Here is a 20,564-nt window from a genome sequence, read left to right on the forward strand (position 1 = left end):
CGGCCCCACAGCCTTTCAGTGTCGTCAGCCCGATTGGAAAGGACCTAAGAAATCATCTAACTCAACCCTTGTATTATTGCAGAGGGTGTTGGGTGGAACCTCCAGAGGGTAAGTGGTTCGACCAAGGTCATTTGATGGTTACCAGCAGAGCTGGAGTGAACACTGGGTCTCCTGCCCACCCCCTCCCCCAGAACAGCGTTTTAGCCAATGTGTTACACTTTTATTCTAGATCCTTGAGAAGACGTGCCTTCTTTGCTATTCTCTCCCTCTCCCTTTAAAAGGCCCCAGAGCAACCAAATGGCCACCATTTTCCAGAGCTCCCCTGATCCAGGTTCCCAGGAGAGGGGTGTGCTCTATGGGTCCTGTCAGCCCTTACCTTGTGGCGTGGAAGGCGTTAACTAACCCTCTGTTAGTTCTTGGTTGTTTTTTTTTTTAATCTGTTGTTTGAAATCCTTGCCTTTTATTGGTATATTTACTTTATGGCATACATAAAGAGCTATATTAAAAAATAAATTGTGTTGTAAAAGCATTCGGTAATGTTTATTAATATTGACTAGTCAGGGAGCAAGGAACTCTATCGCTACAAGGATAATTTGTGGTAATACCAGCTCCCCATTCACAGCTTGTCAAATGACTATCTAATCTCAACATTAAAAAAAAAAGTGGGTAAAAGGATAATTTCCTTTATGCCTTGAGAAAATGAAAGTGACCCACTCCCCCACCAAGATTAGAATGAATCTTTCTCTCCCGCCCCCACCCTGGGCAATCCAGGCCCCTTCTGTGATCCCAGGCAGTCCCAGGGCTGGGTTTCAGTGGCCAGGTATCATTTGTCTCAGGCTGGTTGGCAACTGCTTACCTAGCAGTAGCTTCTCTCATAGCTCCGGTTGTCCGCACCTGTGCTGAGGGTTTAGGCGCAGAAATAGACACCTATTCCTTGTCCTCAAAGAGCTTCTGGCTTCGAAGAACTTCTACGTGGCTTGTTCCTAAGGAGAATGATACTGGATGTGACTAATGACCCGTTCGGACTAGAATGTGTCACTGATGGTAGCCGTAAGAGACCTTCCCTTGGGACAAGATGATGTCACCCTTAGAAGGTAGGGAACGTTCCTTGAGTATTCCAGTTGTCCTGGTTTAGGGTGGATGCCTTCAGTAGAGCAAGCTCTTTTCAGAGTACCCCTTCCCCACAGAAAGGCATGTGTAGAAAGTTCAGGAGATTGAACTGAATATGGAAACACCTTGAAATCTCCCTGGAAGTTGCTCTGGGGAGTAAATTCCTGATAGTCTGGTAAGTTTTCATTCATGCCTTCTAAAAATTGGAGCCCAGAACCCAAGAATGGTCTTCCTCTCGCCATTTGAATGAAAGGTCAGTGGACATTGGAGGTGTGTTTCGAACTTATGACTCTTAGAGAAAGGAATAAGCCCATTGCCGAAGTATATAAGCTCTTTCCTCTGTCCTCTCTTGGTTCTGTTTCTTGTTGGAGAGGTGAGCAAGGCCAGGGTGGAGGTCTCTGACCATGGGGCTTGGGAATCATTTGTTGCTTTTGAGACTGAGAGTCTTGGCAGAGCTCTGTGAAGGGACCTGCCTCGTCTCATGGCCACATGGGGCACAAGGCAGCATGCCATTGCCAGCTGGTCAGGTCCTGCTCAGGGAGAGGAAGAAGAAGGCGGTTTGGTGGTAGCTAGGTTCCCATGGTAAGAAGAGAACCTTGGAGAATATTGGTTTCCATGTGGGCAGCAGGCTTTGAGAGAAGAGCGTCATTTGGGATCTGACTCTCAGAATCTCCTGTCTTGTCCTTGCCTGTTTTGAGTACCCCTTAGAAGCCCTGCATAGGTCAAGTTGATGGTCATGGGATCAGAAAGCAAAAGCCCCAGGCTTTAGGGTGGCTTCTGCATGTGGAACAGCTCAGACCAAGAAGGGGGTGAATTGTTGGAAGGACCATGAAGGCCGCACTGGCCGGAGCCACATGTTGTTCAGGGTATGGGATCACTTAAGCTGAGAACAAGAAAAACGTGACCTTAATAAAGTCCTTATAAGATGGATTCCCCACTTTATTTTTCAAAGATGGGCAGTTCCCTCCCACTCACTTTCCCCATGGACAGACTCAAGTTCTCACTGCTGGTCCACCTCACAAAACTCACAGTTCAGGCACTTTCAGATCCCCAGGAGGAGAGGGAGGGAGAGAGGGAGTGTAGCTCTTGTGTTATTGGAACTGAATTCCCTCTCTAAACCTTCCTGTTGGCCTGCGTTGACTGCTTCTGTCTCTGGCCAAAGGAACTTGGGAAGAAATGGAATGTGGGCATTGCTGGGCCTGGAGCCCCCCTTCAGGCCCTTCTCCTAGCATTTTTCCTGTGGCCCTTGGCTCTGTGGCATAGAGACGGGCTGAAATCTTCCTGCAGAGAGTAGACACAGAAGGTGCTCTTAGGGAGCACTGTTACGGTCAGCTGGGTCTGGAGGGGAGGATGGAGTATGGCATGGGTCTCTCTTTGCTGCCACTCATTCTGCTCTTACGTTCTAGGTACACTGGGGAGATGAAGGCTCATCTTGAGAATGATGGGTTGGTCTGAAGCTCAGGCTTTGCGTGGCTGTGAAATAGCATTGGCCTTCCTTGTGCAGACTTCAGGAGCCACAGGACAAGAGTTCAGCACTGGGTTGGAGGTGTCCATGAAGTTCTTGTGCTTGGAATACTGTTAAAGATGAGAGGAGGGATGCCTCGAGCCTACCTTAGATGGAGGAGCTTCTTTAGCAGCAATGAGCAAATCCCTTCGAAAACTAGACCCTATGTGGGGCGCCTGGGTGGCTCAGCCGGTTGAGCGTCCAACTTTAGCTCATGATCTCACCGAGATGATGACTTTAGGTCATGATCTCACTGCTCGTAAGTCCAAGCCCCACGTTGGGTTCTGTGCTGAAGCTCCGAGCCTGGAGCCTGCTTCAGATTCTGTCTCCATCTCTCTATAACTCCCTGCTTGCTGTCTCTGTTTCTCTCTCTCAAATATGAAATAAAAAACATCAAGAAAATTTAAAAAAATAAAACTAGACCCCTTGAAGAAGAGGGAAAATCAACATGGCGTCTGCTGTTATGTAGTTTATAGCCCAGAGCAGACAAAATCTATGACTTGTCAGACTTCCGGTAGCACAGAGACGGCTCGATGTATCTTGCTAGCTTGACTTGACTGGCGAGGATTGTGTGGTTGAGAATCAGTGAGAAGGAATGAGTCTTTCTCTCTAGTTACTTGTTAAAAGGTTCAGATTTGCTTAGCTCTAATTTCTCATAATGATTCAGCTCTCTTGAGAAAATAGCTAGAAACCTGCCAAAGGTTAATTTTTTCTTTGTCTTTTTGGACATAATTGAAAATCTGTTCCATTCAAGATGGTTTGCCCAGTGGGCCAATTGTGGGCCGTGCTGGGACAGCACTACCGCTTGGCGGGAGGAGGCGGGGAGGGCGTGGCGGGGACTTGAAGCATGAGTGGGGATGGATCCTCCAGCAAGCATGGAACAGAAGTGTTGGGGCCATGCTGAAACTGGGTTACTCTGAAAATGGCGTTCAGCAATGGGACTGCTTCTCAAAGAAGGGAGCGTGAAACCGAGGGACTTGTGCAGGCAGGCACAAAGATGTCCCCACCTGTCCTTCCTTCCTGTGCTGTAGTGGAGGCTGGTGACCTCAGATGGCCATGAGCAGTTAGACCTTGCGAAAAGACAAGACCAGACTGGGAAAACATGTGTGTGTGGTGAGGAAGAGGGAGGTGGACAGAATTTCCATTTCATCAAAATCACTTGCATAGTATAGTGGTAGTGGTAGTGGCGGGGGGCGGGGCAGGGGTTGTGGTCTGCACAGTGAGAGACCATGGGTTCATACAAATTGCACTTTTGCTCAGAAGCCAGCTGGAATTCTGTTTCCTCCTTGGTCATTCTGCAGGCTGTACAGAGAGTCTGCTGGTAGCCAAGTCTCTTGAAGGCACTCAGATTCTTCTCTGCCATTTCCTTTTTCTATGGGTTGGAAGGGTTCACCTTTCCATTCCACATCCTTCCCTTGGGGCTCTGAACAGTAACGAAAGATAGGAGCAAACCAGTGCTGGGCTTCACTCAACTCCTAGGGCTATAAAGTGCTTCCATGTTCTCTTCTGAACTTAGTGTGCTTTGCCCTTGTCTCTCTGGCAGTGGGGCAGGACTTTTGTCCTTGTACTTCGTGTGGATCACATGGATGCCACACTCACCTCTGGTAACCTGTGTGGGACACTGAGTTAGTGGGTCAGGTACAGGGCAGTGTCCTTACCCCAAGGATCAGACAAGATAGGACATCTGTGTCTCTGAAGGCTGAGAAATGCGTGGCAGCAGAATGGTTCCAAAGAAAGGCTGCTGATGGGTTCCAGAAGTTTCTTTCACTGAAAAATAGACCACAAGTGAGTAAAGGAAGAAACTCAGGTTGTCTGGATTAGAAGGTTTTAAAATGAGTATCGATTTTAGGGTTGGGTGTCGATTTTTGTTTAGGCTATCCTAGCCTGGCTGCCTAGGTGTCATGGGACATCACACAGTGGAATGTGGTTCAGAGAGAATAATAATAATAATGCCCTTTAGGGAAATTCCTTGGAAACTAGGCAAAATGATAGGAAGGAGATCTTTTTAATAATGTTTATTTTGAGAGAGAGTGCGTGCGCATGTGAGCACTCTCTTGCCTGCAAGCGAGAGAGGGGGAGAGAGAGAGAGAGAGAGAGAGAGAGAGAGAGCGTCCCAAGCAGGCTCCCTGCTGTCAGCGCAGAGCCTGACGTGGGGCTTGATCTCATGAACCACGAGATCGTGACCTGAGCCAAAATCAAGAGTCAGACTCTTAACCGACTGAGCCATCCAGGCACCCCATGAGTAAGAGTTTTGACTGTTAAAATTTAGGTTCCATAAGGGATCAAAGCCTTAGAAGTCCCCCATATCATTTCACAGGTGAAAAAGATGCAGAGAGGTTGTTACAGCATGATTTGTCCAAGGTTATAAAGCAAGTTAATGGCCGAGTAAGGCTGAGGAGCCAGGTCTTCTGGCCGCTGGCCCCGCAGCCTTCCCTGTACCTTGCTATCTCTCCAGCAAAGGGCAAGAGTCTACTGCCTTTCACACCAGGCTAGTCCAGTGGCCCAAGAAAGCCACTTTCACTGATTGCCAGGCAAATCCATTCACATCCAGAAAAAAGGCAGTGGGGTTACCCAGAAAGTATTCATCGGGGTCAGAGATTTGGTCTGGAGCCTGCAGGGAGAAGAGGTGGGCTGGGATGCTTACCCTGGTTGATGGCTGCTGATACTGGAAGACTGGTCGCTCCAGGGTCCTTTTGGGAAACCTGTCTAAATAGGTGCTGGTCCTCCGCTTAGCTGCTCCCTGAGAGGTGGGCACTCCTGGAAGGTAAGAAATCGCGAGTGAAGAAAAAAATGGAAATAGATGGGATGGAAACCCATGCCCTGCCCTCCACCACACGTGACCGTGAATGCGTGCAAGAGGTTCACCGGCCGAACCATTTGTGAATTGAGTTTTTCCTGCTCCACAGAACATGTCTTAGGAAAACAAACATTTGCCATGCCTGGGTGAGTGGCAGGAATACTGTCTATCATGTGTTTACATGCACACATACACACTCAGTTGCCTGGGCATGTGTTTAAAAACATGGTTTGCCCAGAACGCTATTAGGACATGTCCCAGTGTCCAGCATTGTGAAATCTATTTGGAGTTAAGAATGTTCAGTTAAAATGTTCTGTACGGTTACTATTTCCCAATTGGGTTGGATCAGCCATGGCCAGGAGTAAGATAATATGGGGGTGGGGCGCACTACAGTATCAGGGATGAGGGTGTGTGTGTGTGTGTGTGTGTGTGTGTGTGTGATTGAGAAATTATTTGTTGCTTTTGGCAAGGAAGTAAAGGGAAAGCGAGCAAACAAAACAGCCTGATTGAGAAAGAGTTCTGTGAAGGGGGCTGGGCGTGGACATGGCGTGCCATCCTCAAGCCACTGTGGCCCATAGACTGTGGCACTCAGGAGGCTCACCTGGGGGCCTGCGTGGTTTTGACTTACCACTGAGTTCTTGTTAGGGGATTGGAAGGTGGTGGGGGCCGGTGGCTCGGTGTAGTGGTCGTGATCTGGGCTCCGAGGCTCAGATCTGGGTGCTGCTGACTTGGGCGTGTAACACTTCCCCTCCACACCCGGGGTCTTGTGTGTACCAGCAGCTCTCCAGCCTTTTACCGTGATCCTAGCCCGTCACCGTCTGATTGCAATGGGTTGTCGACTCCAAGGGGACTTTGTATGCTCTACTCTCTGCCCTACTGCCATCAGCTCGTGCCTCTGGCTGCCGTTCCCTGCTCTGTTCCGTAGGGCAAGAAGGCACAGAGATGGGGGCGGAGGTGGATCCCGGATCTGGCAGTGGCAAGTAAGGGCCTGAGAACAGGAGTGTGGGTGGGAAGAAAGTCAGTGTTCAGGCCAGATGGCCCACACGCCAGCCAGCAGCTCAGATCCTTGCCGGCCTACAGCACATAGACCTTCTTCCCACCGCTCAGCTCTTTGCTACCCGCCTGCTCCCCTGCGTCTTACCCGACTCGGCTGCCGGCCTCTGACAGAGCAGAGGGGCTTGGGGCGAAAGGTCCAGCTCGGGATCGGAGCTCTGTTGCAGGCTGGGCCTCTGGCCAGTTGTTACCGGGACCTCTGTCTTCTTGGGGTGGTCCTGTGTGTCAGGCCCGACTCACAGAATTGCAGTGTTGGTAAAATGAGATGAAGTGTGTGAAAGCACCTGGAAAACCAAATGACCGTTACCATCCGCACCATTCTGCATTTGTAGGGTGATGTTACCCAGTTTCTTGAAATCTTCCTGTCAGGGCTCAACCTCTGGTCAAAACAGAAGGAAGACATCTTCTAAGCTGGGCCTTAGGGGAAGGGCATGCGTGTTAGAGACACATACGTGCGGCTCTGAGAACATCTGGATGCCCCAACAGAGAAGCGGCTTTATTGTGTCCATAAAGGCACCGATTCATTAATAAGCTTATTCGGAACCTGCTATGTGTCAGTCACTGTCGTGGGAGCTGGGGATGGGAGAGAGAAAGGGCACACGTGCTACCCCTTCGGAGTCTGACGGTGTCGTGGGGGCGCTCGGCACGTGCACAACTGCAGTGCAGTGGGGGACATGACCTGACCGAGGGGAGCAGAGGCCCGGTGGCCTCCGAGGATGCCCAGTGCTAGTTCGACAGTGAGCGTTATGTCTGACTGACTGTCCCGTGCTTCTTCCTTCTCACCCTGAAATCGGATCTGATTTCTTTCCCCCCTTGGTCTGTGTGCCAGTGGGTAAAGCAGTAGGAAGTGCCCTGTTCTCTAGCTCTTGGACAAGACCAGGAATAGATTCTTCCTTGGCAGCGGTCCCTGGGAAGAGGGGTGCGTTCGGCCATCTGAGCATGTGGGGATGTCTCCGTCAGTGCCCATCTGTAGCCCCATGCCTTCCACCTCCCCTCCCTCCTGCCCACCTACTGGAGGGATGTCCGTAGAGCCCCCAGGTGAGGGTGGGCTTGCCTCCTGTCCAGCCAGAGCAGCCGCAACCTGTTTTTTCCTCTCCCTACAGGAAGCTGCACAGTGGGATGAAGACGTACGGGTGTGAACTCTGCGGAAAGCGGTTCCTGGATAGTTTGCGACTAAGAATGCACTTACTGGCTCATTCAGGTAGGCGATGCTGCCCTGACTGGCCCATTTGAGCCCAGGCAACTGCCCCTGCCCTCACTCAGAGCCCGGATGTCCCCATTGCCAGCCGGGGCTTGTGGTCCACCGTGTTTTGTGGATGCTCTCTCCAGGTTCATGGAGCAGAGAGTTCGTCCTAACAGTATAACCGTCCACACAAACCCGTCCTCGTGCTCTCTTGGGTTTCCTAGGGCTTTGTTAGTCCCCAGTCCCGTGTGTGATCTCCCTTCCAAAGCAGACGACAGTTGCATTAGCACAACAGTTGTGGCATTCGGTTCTCAGTGTCTCATGAATCTGACTGTTGGGGTCATGTTAATACGGGAGCCTTTAATTGAGCAGGTTAGGAACACAGAGCTAGTTACCTCGTGCTGTCTTTTGCAAGGTAGTTTTACCCAGTTCCAGGGGGGTTGGCTGCGTGGCTGTGGGGGGTTTTGCCCATGTTTGGGGCAAAGCTGCTCTGTTCCCCGAAGCACGGGAAACGGAGTGGTACCTGACATGCAGCGTGCCCAGCTCTCTTGGCGGAGGGAAGGATACACTGGGTCTGATGGTGCTGCTCTGAGGCCAGCGGGGTGTCCGGGTTCAGTTGCAGAGGCCTTCAGACTTCCCTGTCAGGGCCAGTGCTCTCTTCTTCTGATTCCCATGCCTTTCAACCTTAGGGTCACATTTTGGGGGAGAGGTGAGGCCATCTTCTTACTGTCACGTGTGGATGTCTTTGTCCCACATTGCGCCCAGCACTAGCCCTGCAGCATTTGTGAAGTGAGCACGGGCTTTGGGATTAGGCCCACGTTCAAACCTCATCTGTAATACGTGCTTTGTGACCTGGGGTGGATCTGTCTTCTGAACGCCGTTTTGTGCATCTGTAAAGGGCAGGTGTTGCCTAACCTGTGTCCTTTTTTTAAAGAAACTGTGGGACAGAATGTAGGTTAAAAGCATTTGTTGTACATGCCCTGGCGTATATGTGGTGTGTCGTAAATGGCGATTTTCCATTTCACCTTCCTTTTCCCCCACATTGCCCCTGGAGCATGTTCCCATCACCTTACCCCAGAAGCTTCTGGTCTGGCTGGCTGTTTGCAGTCTGTCTTCCCGTGGCTCGCACGGTCACGTCAATGCTGTTGGGTGCTTTTTATGCTTCAGTCACCACAGTCTGGCTGCAGAGCCCGTGTGGCTCGGTGCTGCATGGGATGCTCTCTACCTGGCCCTCACGGCCTCTCCTCAAGTGCCCCAACCCCTTCCAGATCCAGGCACTGTGCCACGCCAGGTGGCTGTCTGTCTCAGCACGCGCTCTCTGTCCGCACATCTTCATGTGTTCCGTTCTTCTCCCGGAGGGGTTGCCCACCCTCACCCCTTGTTCCACTGAACTGTCCTCGTCCTGCCCACCCATCCCACATTGGCCTGGAGTCCTGAGTCCATATACCCTTGTGTCCAGCAGCTGCTCGGGACTCATGGACTCCTTTTGTCCTGTTTTTATAAATTGCACCCTGTATCTTTTCGCTTCCCTTCAGTTTGGTAGGTTGTTTAGGGTTCAGTGTGGGGTTTCAAAGCTGTCTGCCAACCGGCTTGGCCACCCCCCAAGTGCCAAGAGTGTGGGTCTTCTGTTTTATGTGCTTCCTGGTGCGGGCCCCTGTGTGGTCTCCAACAGTGAGGTGCTGGACACTTCCACGCGGGTAACACACTTTTCAGCCTGTGGTTAAAGCTTCCTCGCCCACTCCGGAACTTGGCCCAGCGAGCATCCTTCCTCCTTGCCCCTTCCTTGAGTCCAGCACGCTAGCCAGACCCGTCTGTTGGTTTGCTCCCTGTGCATACTGACACAGCTTGCTTTCTGGGCTCCGTGGCTTTGTTCACCCCCTTCCCTCTGCTTGAATAACCCTTCCCCGGCCTTGCCGGATCTTCTGAGGTCCCTTAGCAATGCCATCCTCCACACTTCCCCACCTTCAGCCAGGAGCAGTCCTGCCTGCTTCTGGGTGTCCGCATTTCTTTATCTGAAGCTCTCCGGGCACAGTCTTTCTTCTTTGTGCTGTGGTTGTTTAGGGACCTGCCTTACCTCCCCTCCTTGGGAGTCCGGGGTAGAAATTTGGAAACCTACCTCCTGCCCACGTTATCGTGGGCAAAAAACGTAAGCTTTCGGAGCCTCTGTATCCTCATCTGTAAGATGAGAGCGCTTGACTCTACCTTGGAGAAATTGTGAGGCTCACCTCAGACCCTGAGCACTAGGCCTGACCCGTGATAGGCTCTCTGTAAATGGAGTTTCCCTCTCCCTTTGTTCTTCTGCTGGGCTGTAAGCTACTGGGGATGGGGGGTCCCCGTTATGTACAGCACATTGCTAGGCACGTTATTGGAGTCAGTAGATGGTGGTCAGATGAGTGAGTGTGGCCTGGGAGGGCTAAGACTGTGTCAGGGGAGCTCCAGTCTCCTGTCGGCTCCCTCCTACAAGACGAACGGTTTAGACTGTGACCCAGAGGTTCACTGGGGGGCAGCCGGGAGCCCGCCGACCCGTATCGGCTGAATGTGAGCGAGCTAGTCTCTGCAGCGTTGGTGGCTCCAGTGGGAGTGGCAGAGAGGAGAGGCACTGCTTATGCACTTGCTGGTGGGCCCAGAGCCCCCAGTTCAGACAAGATGAGTGACTTTGCACCACCCCCTCCGGAGCCAGCCACCGCCTAGGGATGTGCTCTCCTGTCCTGCCTGAGATGCCACTTTGGGCTCCCATGGTCTCCTCTGGATGTCCTGGCAGCTTTGGGAGCTGGTTCCTGTCTCCCTAGGCTTTCTTCTCCATTCATATCTTACTCGACACAGAGTCTGATTGTGCAAAATGACTTGTCTCTCTGAAACCCACTTGCCAGTGTCCTTGGAAGAGAGGATTTGGCCGGGGGAGGGGGGGAGGGTCATAGTGCTTTCATTCACCTTTGCAGACAGCTCCTTGCCTGCTTAGATATTTCTGTTCTCTGCTGCTCCTTTCTGTGTCGTTCTCCTGCGTACCTGTCGCCCCTGCGTTGGGATGTCTTGAAAATAAAATAGCAACACGAGCTGAGAGGGAGGCTGGACCACTTCTTGAATCATTCACGCCCCCTGTGAAGCAGTAAAGGCCCCAGAGGAGGGGTGTGGAGGGCCGGGCAGCAGTGCCGGGTCTCCTGTCGGATTCTAGGGGCCGAGGGAGGTGGGGTTTTACACGTTCTGACTCCTCTCTCCGTTGCACGATCACAGAACTCTGTTGACGGTTTAGAGGACTCGAGATGTTTCTTGCTGCCGGGCTTTGCAGGCTCCCTGCTGGGAGCCGTCAGCAGGCTCGGGCCCCTGAGCGTGTGCCATGCAGACCCACTTTACAGACCGTCCCCGAGGGTTGGGGCCGCACTGCAGAGCCTAGCAGAACAATAGATGCTCCAGGACCTCGGGGACCATTCCAAGGGGCAGGCCATGGAGAAGCGAGTCTGGGATCTGGGTGCGGGTCCCGGTGCCCCCGCCTTCCCCTGAATGTGGTTGCTGCCCTCGGACCAGGCACATTCCTGCTGTTTTCTTGTGCTCGGCCGAGCTTGAACGGTGCTCCTCCTGGCTCACTTCCTTGCTGGGCGCGCTGGCTGCCCCCACCCCCTCTTGGCTAGCGTGGCCTGTGTTTGTTATTGTAGTTCTGGCACCCGGCCAGGCCTGGCTGCGAGCCAGCCTTGTGGGTACAGTGGGTACAGTGAGTGCTGAGCCAAGTTTGTCATCATATGCGATTAATTTTTTTTTTTTTTTTCTAATCTGGTAGGGGTGGGGTGAAGGAGGACGCAAGACAGGAGCTGCTCCGATGCTTGAGAACAGGCCGCGCGGATTTCTGCGGAGATGTTATTTATGAAAGAACGAAACGCTCTGGCTTGCTCTTCCTTCTCGGCTCTTGCCCCTTCTCACGTTGTCTTCCTCTCCTCTGCATTTCCCTATCTGAGGAAATCAGCCTGTAGGAGACCGACAACATGAGGTTTTATTTTCAGTGACTGGAATACTAAATTTACACTCCTAAATCAGTTTTCATTGTGTTGAAATCGACAATTTGTTTAATTAGAAGTTTGCCCTGTAGGAGGCCCTTCTTGGAGACACTTCTTCCTTTCTCTTCCCCCCTCTCTCTCTTTCTCTCTCTCTCTCTCTTTTTTTTCTTCCTTTTTTAAGACCCTAAATGGTAGTAGTGAATGTTCAGTTTAATTGAAGTTTTTATTTCTATTTGAGTGCGTTAACTAATCAAGTGTTTATGAGATATACCTGATGATAACGATAAGTTTAAATTAACAAATAACCTAACTCATTAACTAATGAGGATAGATCTGGCCACACCCTGCGTTCCCAGAGGTGCGTTTGGGATGGGGACGGTTTGGGGAGAAAAACAAGGCCTGGTGGGAGGAGTGACCACCTTGGATGCTTTGCAAAGCTGCTCCTCCTGGGCTCGCTCTGACAGCTCCCTTCCCACCCTTTGCTGTGGGGATCGGCGACCTGCTGTCTCCTTGCCACTCCTTGCTGTCACTGAAGAGGTGATTCCTGGCTCTGAGATGTGCACGCAGAGACCGCAGACCCAGGCGGTGGCTCGGGTTGGTTCTGGGATTTGCTGGTGTAAGGTTTCCCATTAGGTAGGATTTCCCACGGCTTGGCTGTAGTACTGGTGGATTGTAAGTGAGCACACCCAGAACTCCTTGCTCCTGTTTTTGACTTGACTGCAGACTGTTGAGGGGTTTGCAGGTTTCTGTGGCCTGCCTCTGTCCTGGGAGCGTCATTCGTTTTTGCAGCCAGCGGACATTGACTAAGCACCACTGGAGAGAGCTGTACAACATCCCTGCCCTCAAGGAGCTTACGCCCAGTAGGAGAGATGTTTGACTGAAATGACCTAAGAAGGTGTTGGACACAAAGAGTCAGGGAGAATTCTAGGAGGAACTTGCAGGAGGAGAGTGTCCTTTCCAGAGGGTGGTAGAACTTAAAATGACTGGTGGGAATAATGGAATTTTGAAAGGAACTGGTAGGGGAGACCCAAGCCACCATGATGACATGCAGCGTAGCCGGGATGTACAGGCTGTGTTGGGGTTGGGGGCGGGGTGGGGGCGGGAGAGGGCAGGCTTTGGAAGGGAGGGATGAGGTGAGATTGTGGGGGCCTTGAGTAGCAAAACAATGTGCACTTTACCTGCAGCACTGGAGAGCCACTGGAAGGTTGAATAAGGGAGTGACACTTTTTTTTTTTCCTGGAAAGAAAGGACTGTGGACTTTTTGATGTAGACTAGCCTGGAGTATAGGATTTATAAGACCCCTTGGAGAAATGGCATGCCTGACAATCTTGGGGTGTGGTTGGAAGGTGGATAGGCCCGTGCCTCTAGTCCCGATTGAGGGTGGCCTGTCTTTGGGAGTCCAGTCCTGCCAGGGATCAGTAGGTCCCCTGTTCTCCATCCTCCTGCCCTTTTCTGGGCACCATGAGCCATGGCTGTTGAGAAATCTCCCCTGATACCAGTCTCTTCCCCATTGTCGGAGCCACTGGGAAGGAATATGGTCTTTGGCTGATGGATTTTCTGATTCCAGCAGCAGCATGGGGGTGGCCAGGGCATATCATCAGGGGCCTGGGTCATCCGTCTGGCAGAAAAAGGGCTGGAAGGGTTGGGACCAGAAACCAGATTGGTTCTCTCATGCTTTCCCATGTCCTGGTCCAATGGAAGGGGGAAAAAAATTACAGATGTCAAAGACCTGTGGATTGTACTTGTTCCTTTTTTTTTTTTTCTTTTCGGAACACTGAGCTTTGGGGTTCAGGGTCTTCCCAGACACAGGGCAAGTGGGGAGGGGGGAGCCTGGCGGCTGGATGGTTCCCTGTGGTGGCAACGTATGGTCCCCAGGCTGAGGATTGGAGAGGCGTCTTAGGGTTTAAAGGTGGCCTCTCAGGACTTGCTGTCTCTGTCACCTCTCTCTTGCCAGATAGGTATCTGCTAAGAGCAAGAGATTGGGTGTTATCCAGGCAGGTCTGAGCTGTGGTCCTCTCATCCCCTCTCTGCCTGCTCTCAAGTGAATGTCGCGGTCTGTTCGTCAGAGTAGCTTTCTGCCACCGGGGTAAACCAGGAACTTCCTCAGGTCCTGTATCGCCCTCGGCACGCCTTCAGAAGCAGGCACCATGGAGGTTGGGGTTAAGAGCACAGAGAGGGTCAGACAGAAGAGGCTCAGAAGCCCACTGTCTTCCTTTCGGTGGGTGGTGGTGACGGGGTGCAGAATGAGGGGAAGAGGGAAGAAAGCAGCCACTCTCCCTGGCTCTGTCTTGAACACACTGCGCTCCCCCTCTCTCTCTCTCTCTCTCTCTCTCTCCCCCCTCCTCCCTGCTCTGAATTTGGCCTGCTTCCCGAACTTTTTCCCAGAGTGGTGTCGTCACTGGCCTGCCGGCAGGTCTGGATGTTCTGCCAGCATTCCAGAGAGTTTATGATCGCTTGCAGATGTGCCTCCAAGAACACACTGTACCCAAAGCAGAAATTAATGCAGGCTTGACTGCTGTCCAAGCCCATACACGGGAGAGAGGAAAAAGAAAACAAAAACTGTTTAATGCTGTTTATAAATTATACACTGGCTGATGAAAAATACATTTCTTCCCCCCCTCTGCCCCCTTCCTCACCGCCCCCCCCACCCCCGCCCCTTCTCCCTCTTTGCCTCAAGAGCCTTAAACTGAGACCAGAAGAATATGGTTTTGCTTTTTAGCTCCTGTTTTGGCTAGGATCCGAAACCCAGCTGCTGATTCACAGCCAGAGTATTTTTCCCCTTTACCTGATGAAATATACTGATTTTTCCAGCCCAGATGGGGTGCTTTTGGATTTGTTGCCTCTGTTTTTTTTTTTTTTTTTAACTTTTTTTTTTTTTTCTGGCTAGGGATTTTGTTTACAGCAAGTGACAGGTCCTGTAACAGCACTGGGTATGATGCTGGCCCCCGGGGCAGGTAAAGCCCCAGGTCTGTCCACCCTGGTGCTGCGGGGTATGTGTGCTCTGAAGATTGTACGTCAGGCCAGCCGAGCAGAGGAAGTTCGCCAAGTTCAATGCAGGTCATTGTATTAAACAGCGTTCCTCCACTTCTCTTGCCCCCGTGCACCTACAGCCCCTGGGTGAAGAAGGGTTCACATGTTCCTCCCCCCAAATACACACGTCTCTCTCTCCATATGGTGCCTTAGCAGGGGTTTGGGAAGCTCGTTGCCTCTACCCCTCTGGATCCCAGCCTCTCTCCCCCTACGCTCTGGTCCCCCGTCCCAATTTATTCTATAAATTCGCTTCCACATTATGTCTATCCATTTACATGGCTTTTGTGTTTTTTTAATACTGCTAATGTTTATCATTTGCCCAACAGGCTCGACAGATTTTGCTTCCTGTCGAGCACTGAGGCTTTAGAGCCCCCTCGTTGCTAAGTAGCAGTCTCCCTGTACTGTAATGGGCTGATTTTGTATTCCGTTCAGCGCGGTATCTTATTTTTGTATGCAAGACAAAGTGTTTTGATGGGGGACGATTGCGGCAGTGTCTGGAGGCTGTTTGGAGTTTTATGGGCTGTACAGTACACTGTGTGCTCTCCGAACAGAACACAGGCTGTTGAATTTTGGATTGGATTTGTCATTTTTCCCCCCTCAGAGAGGAGCTTGTCAGATAGAACATTACTTTAAGGGTGGAGGAAAGAAAGTAGCAATTATGTAATAACCTTCTCTCTCTTTCTCTGCGTCCCTCCCTCCTTCCCTCTCTCTCTCTCTCTCTCTCTCTCTCTCTGTGTTTATTTCTGATTTTTTCAACCCCAAAGTAGGGTGGTTTCTCCCCCCCACGCACCCCCTCCCAACACCGTAAGATTTTGTAGAGCTGGGTGATGATATTCTTATGGGGAAATAAATGCCCCCAGAGACATGGATGCCAGGACATCTGTCTGTCTGCTCTTTATTCTTACATTCTCTCCTTTTCTCTCCCTGGCTCCTTCTGTCCTCCCTAAGTTCTGGGCTGTTTGGCTGGCCCTTGCTTTGGTATGAGGATGAGTAGATCATGGGGTTGTAGGTAGGGTAGGATGCTGGTCTAGGCTCCATCCCAAGGCAATGCCATTTCCTAGTTCCAGGGCCCTCTCACCTGCCTTTTGCTTCCCAGACGCACCCCCTGCCAGGATTCTGGGGCGGTCGGTCATCCAGGGCTCTCCTCCGTGGCCCTCACATCCCGCCCCCCCAGCTGCTATGCCTGGGCCCAGTTTGCGGGGTGGGGGGCGGGGGGGGAATGTCCTTCTTAGCACCCTCTTCTGGGCTCTCTGTGGTGGCAGGAGGCTATTTTTCAGGGTGGCTCTTCTCTCCTTCCATTATTTCCCCCGTCTCCTCTCACACCATCTCTTTGTCTCTCTCCTGGCATCTGCATCGACCTCAGCCCTGTCCTGATGCTCTTCTGTATGTTCTTTCTCCTTTCTTAGATCTTCGTCTGTCTTTGTCTCCGTCCGTCTTGGTTGATCGTCTGTCTCTCTCTCCTATTCCTCAGGGCTTTTTAGCTTGGAAGTTGGACGAGGTTGGGGTGGGGGACCAGAATGGCCCTCTGGCCCAGAAGGCCTGGGGAGGACTCCTGAGTGAGTGCCCGGAGAGTGCTCCCAGAGCCTGGACCCTTGTGTGCTCCTGCCCTTGCCTCTCGGGGACCAGCATGGATCTTCTCTGGCTTCGCTTCTGCTTTTCCTGGGTCCCTGGATGTGTCTTCAACCTGAGCCGAGCACGGATGCATGGATGCACGGGGTTAGGTTTTGCAAGGTCCGTATTGGACTTTGCTGCGGAAAAAGCCCATCTTGCTGCCGCTGTGCTCACCGAGGTCTGTACCAGCCACCTGAGTGCAGTGCCCGCTGGGCGCCATGTGGTTTGTGCATCCTCACGTGCCCATGACCTGGCATAGTGCCTGGCATATAGAAGCATTTTGATAAGGAATCGTGGAGTAAGTGAATCCCCGGTTACTACGGCGATCGTGTTCCTGGGGCAGACCTAGGTTTGCCGGGGCCTGAGGCTTACACAATTTGGGGAACCATCTCTCGGGAGAAGATTATGAATTTTAAGTGTTAGAACACTTGCGTCCGGAATGGGCTGGGGCAAGGGAGGGGCCTGTGACTTTTCAGCTTTATTTGAATGTATGTGCTGCTGTAAAGTGAGCACCCAGCTTTATTCACTTCAGGGAGAACTGGCTTCTTTGACCTGCTGTGAGGAGCTGCTGGTGGAGGGTCCCACCGTGGGAGTGAGTGAGTAGCGAGATTCAAAGCTAAGGACAGGATCTGCTCAGTTCTGGGGTCCCCCGAAATGTGGCAGCTGTGGTCACAGGCCTCAGGTTTGCGTTTCACAAGGATGAGACAGCTCCTCCTGCCTTTGGTAAACTGCCTCTGGTCACAGTGGACCTAGAAGCTTCTTTGTATTTCACGCTCTCTTCTCCCTGAGGCTGGTTGGTGGGGACAGACACTGTGTCCCACTCACCCAGTGCCACCAGGGAGATCAGTATGCATGGTAGCATCCTGGCCTCCAAGCCAACCTTCAGTGACTGTCCGTGAAATGACATGACAACAGCCCTTTTCCTCGGTGCCCGGTCTGCTTCAGTGTCTGCCTTTGGTTCTCCTGCCAGGCAGAGCACTGGTTCTCTTATGGGTGTGTGTGTGTGTGTGTGTGTGTGTGTGTGTGTTGTTTGCCTTGGAAGGGGTCATGAGGGTGATGGGCCCTGGAGGTGATGGCAAGTGTACATAAAGGTCTGGGAGTCCATTCGTTGGAACTTCCAGACACCCCAGTTAATTATGGCCCTGGAGAAAGCATAGTTGGTCGGTTCTTTGGGAAGAACACTATTTACTCCATGGAGGCTATGCAAAAGCTACAGTTAGGTTCCCAGAAATGAGGGGCAGCTGTGTGTGTGTGTGTGTGTGCGCGCGCGTGTGAGTGCATGCATCCATGTGTATGTATGAGAAAAAAAGAGATGGAGAAGAAACGTTTACATGAAATACTCAAAATTGTTCCTTTGCTGTAATGGCCCCGCACAGACCATTACCTTGCAGATTTAAAAACTAAATGAGCTCATCATATCTAGTGACTTCCACCGACATTCATGCTTGATTGCAAAGCCTGCGTTACCTTTGAATTTCAACTTCATTGTTTGTTATGAATTCCTGAATGTGGGCGGTGTGTTTCCCCCTCTTGGATTCAACCAGGAGCATGATTTGATTTTGTGTGGTGGACGCGGGAATGTTTCTCAACAGGACCCCACTGAAGAACCTTTTCATTAAAAAAAAAAAAAAAGCCTCGTGACCTCTAGGGCTGAATCTGGAGTTTCTGAGGAATCCAGTGTGCTGAGGCGGGACGTGGGTTGACTTTGGAGGGGGCTGACGTTTTGCATTTTTTAATCTAATAATTTGAGTTTCATGTGAATGATTCTGTGTGCCGTGCGATACTCTACATTTTCTTAACTGTCTCTTCCACTTTGGGTAAAGGAAAGGAGGGAAGAAGTACCAGCAGCAGCATTCTGTGGGCAGAGGAAGAAAACAAGAGAATGGGGCAGAGAACGGGCTAAATTTAAAATTGTAATTGGCTGACTTCCACTGGCTTGCGGGTGTTTTAATGACTCATAATAACTTCATTTAAAACCAGCTGAGCAGAAAATAGATTGGAGAGGAGCCTCGGGCCATTATGGATTTGTTTTTTTTGACAAGCTCGGTTTTGAGCAGCCAGGAAGGCTCTCAGAGAGGGCTTGGCTGTGTTCTCTCTCTCTCTCTCTCTCTCTCTCTCTCTCTCTCTGTCTCTCTCTCTCCCTCTCTCTCCCTCTCTCTCCCTCTCTCTGGGCTGGTGGTCTGCCCAGGAGAGATTGTATAGAAACCAGGGCTGTTTTTTTTTCACCCCCCACTTTTTTTTTTAAACTGATTAAAAATAGATGCCTTGAGGTATTATTTTAGCATCAGTAGGATTTTTTTTTTTTTACTTTTGATGTGGTAAATGGAACATAAATAAAATTGTTTTTGAAATTACTGAATTAATTAGGTAGTAAAGCAACTACAATGCATAAATTTCTTTGCTGGTCTCCCTGATCCATATTTGGGGGGGCATCCCCCTCTTTTCCCCCATCCCCTCCTTCTCTCCCCCCCCCCATCCAGCCCCACCTCCCACCGGCCCGGTGTGGACCCTCCCTTTGAGTGGCAAGCTGCTTTTATCATCCTGGCAACAGCTAAATGATTTTTTTTAAAAAAGATCTGTAGGATTTTGACACGGTTAGTTCTGTCCAGCTACCCAGTCAGCTCGAGGAAGCACGAGTTTTGGGAATTGCCAGAAAAGGCTCTAACCTGCCTCTAGTCCTTTTAAATAGATCCTGCTGGTTTCCCGTGCTAGGAATGGTGCCAACCGGCAAATGCTCCATTTCTCTTCTATTTTCAAAGTCAGCCGGCTCAGCCATAGGATGTGTCTGTCTGGGCAGGACAAGAGGCACCCCCCCCCCATCTGATTGCTCATAGCCATTTATCTACCCCCTCTTATGGCACCTGTCACCTTCTTTGTGTCAGGGCTATTTATTTGCTTGTCCTTTTTTGCCTGCTAGACTCTGAGCTTCTCACAACATGTGATTTATTTCCATGTCCCCCGTACTACCTAGCAGAGTAACCTGCATTGTGGTTATAACTCAGCCGTTTTTTGAATAAACTAACGGGTGAGTGGGTGAGTGGGTGGATAGGCGTCTGGTAGGGAATGGCCCGGAAAGCCCCTCCTTCTTCCCTCCAGGCCTGGGACTCAGCAGTCTGGATGACAAGACCAGGAATGGAAGACCTTATTGGTAGCCTGCTCCGTTGCATCCCCACGGTCAAACACCGTAATGGGCTCTCTGTAAATATCTGTTCGATAAATGAATGGCTCAGGGCAGTAGGGACGAGGGCAGGGGAGAACAGGCACTTTATATGTATTGAATGTCTACTGTGTTCCAGGCACGGTGCTTGGCACTCTGTATGTCTGAATCCAGGTATCCCACGTGGACTTTGGAGGGTAGATATGTGATTCCATTTTGCAGGTGAGGACGTGAAGGCTTACAAAGAGCCGAAGTCACTTGCGGCAGGTCCGATGGCCGGGAGGTGGCAGAACTGGGTTGGGAGCCAGGGCCGTCTGCCCCCCGACACTCCTGCTTTTCTTGTATATCATTCTGCTGTACCTGTTCCAGCTTTCTGTCCTGTTTGTGGGGACAGCCATATCTCAAGAGACTGTGGAGCTGAGCTGGGGAGAACCTGGAAGGCCCTGTCCCTAGGGATTCCTCCCCCTCCCCCAACTGCCTCATAGGGCTGGGGGCAGGGTCGTTCCGTGAGCACCGCGACAGGCCCCGTGGGTCGGTGTTCGGCCCTCCCACCCAGGCGAGAGCTTGCTCCTGTCATTTTCCCAACACTGCCCCACACAGAGAAGAGGGACAGGACCAAAGAGCTGCCCGTGGCTCCTCTGCTGGGAGCTGTGCTCCTGGGAGAGGCCCTCTGGGATGATGAGTCAGGAGTGAAAGGGTCAGCTGACCGGTGCCGCATCCCAGAAATGTCAGAGCTGTGACTACTTGGGCTGCCCCTAGCCCCCACAGACTTCCAGTGTCTTGCACTGGGCCCAGTCAGGGAAACTGTGGCCTCCCTCACCTTTCGGATTCTGTCTAGTGTAACTGGACCACTTGGCATGAAGCTCTTTGTATCTTTTCTCCAACACCCTCATCTTCCCTAGCATGACTGTGGATGCCGGAGCCTTCTCCGGGGACCACAGGGTCAACCAAATGGGAGCCAGGTGCTGATGAAGGCTGGGCAGCAGAGAAGCCCCTGCGACGATTCTGGGTTCTTTTGGGTGGAAGTCATTCATGAATGGGTTCATTAGGTAGCAGTTAGCCGCTGAAGGCCCGTGGCACGCGGACCATGTCGGAAGAGGCAGAGGGGCTGAAGCCAGGGTTCCTGCAGGGGC

The 20,564-nt window shown here is 51.6% G+C and overlaps 1 protein-coding gene across 4 annotated transcripts in view; it reads left to right on the plus strand.

Moving 5' to 3' along the window:
• The window catches only part of ZBTB16 (zinc finger and BTB domain containing 16), a 196,926-nt gene that overhangs the window by 94,592 nt on the left and 81,770 nt on the right, over positions 1-20,564 (plus strand). For all 4 annotated transcript variants that reach the window (XM_043579387.1, XM_043579386.1, XM_043579384.1 and 1 more), the window contains one exon: positions 7,568-7,665. In XM_043579387.1, coding sequence (XP_043435322.1) covers positions 7,568-7,665 — 98 coding nt within the window. The remainder of the gene's footprint in view (positions 1-7,567; positions 7,666-20,564) is intronic.

The sequence above is a fragment of the Prionailurus bengalensis genome, chromosome D1, assembly GCF_016509475.1.
Source record: "Prionailurus bengalensis isolate Pbe53 chromosome D1, Fcat_Pben_1.1_paternal_pri, whole genome shotgun sequence".
NCBI classification, from domain to species: Eukaryota; Metazoa; Chordata; class Mammalia; order Carnivora; family Felidae; genus Prionailurus; species Prionailurus bengalensis.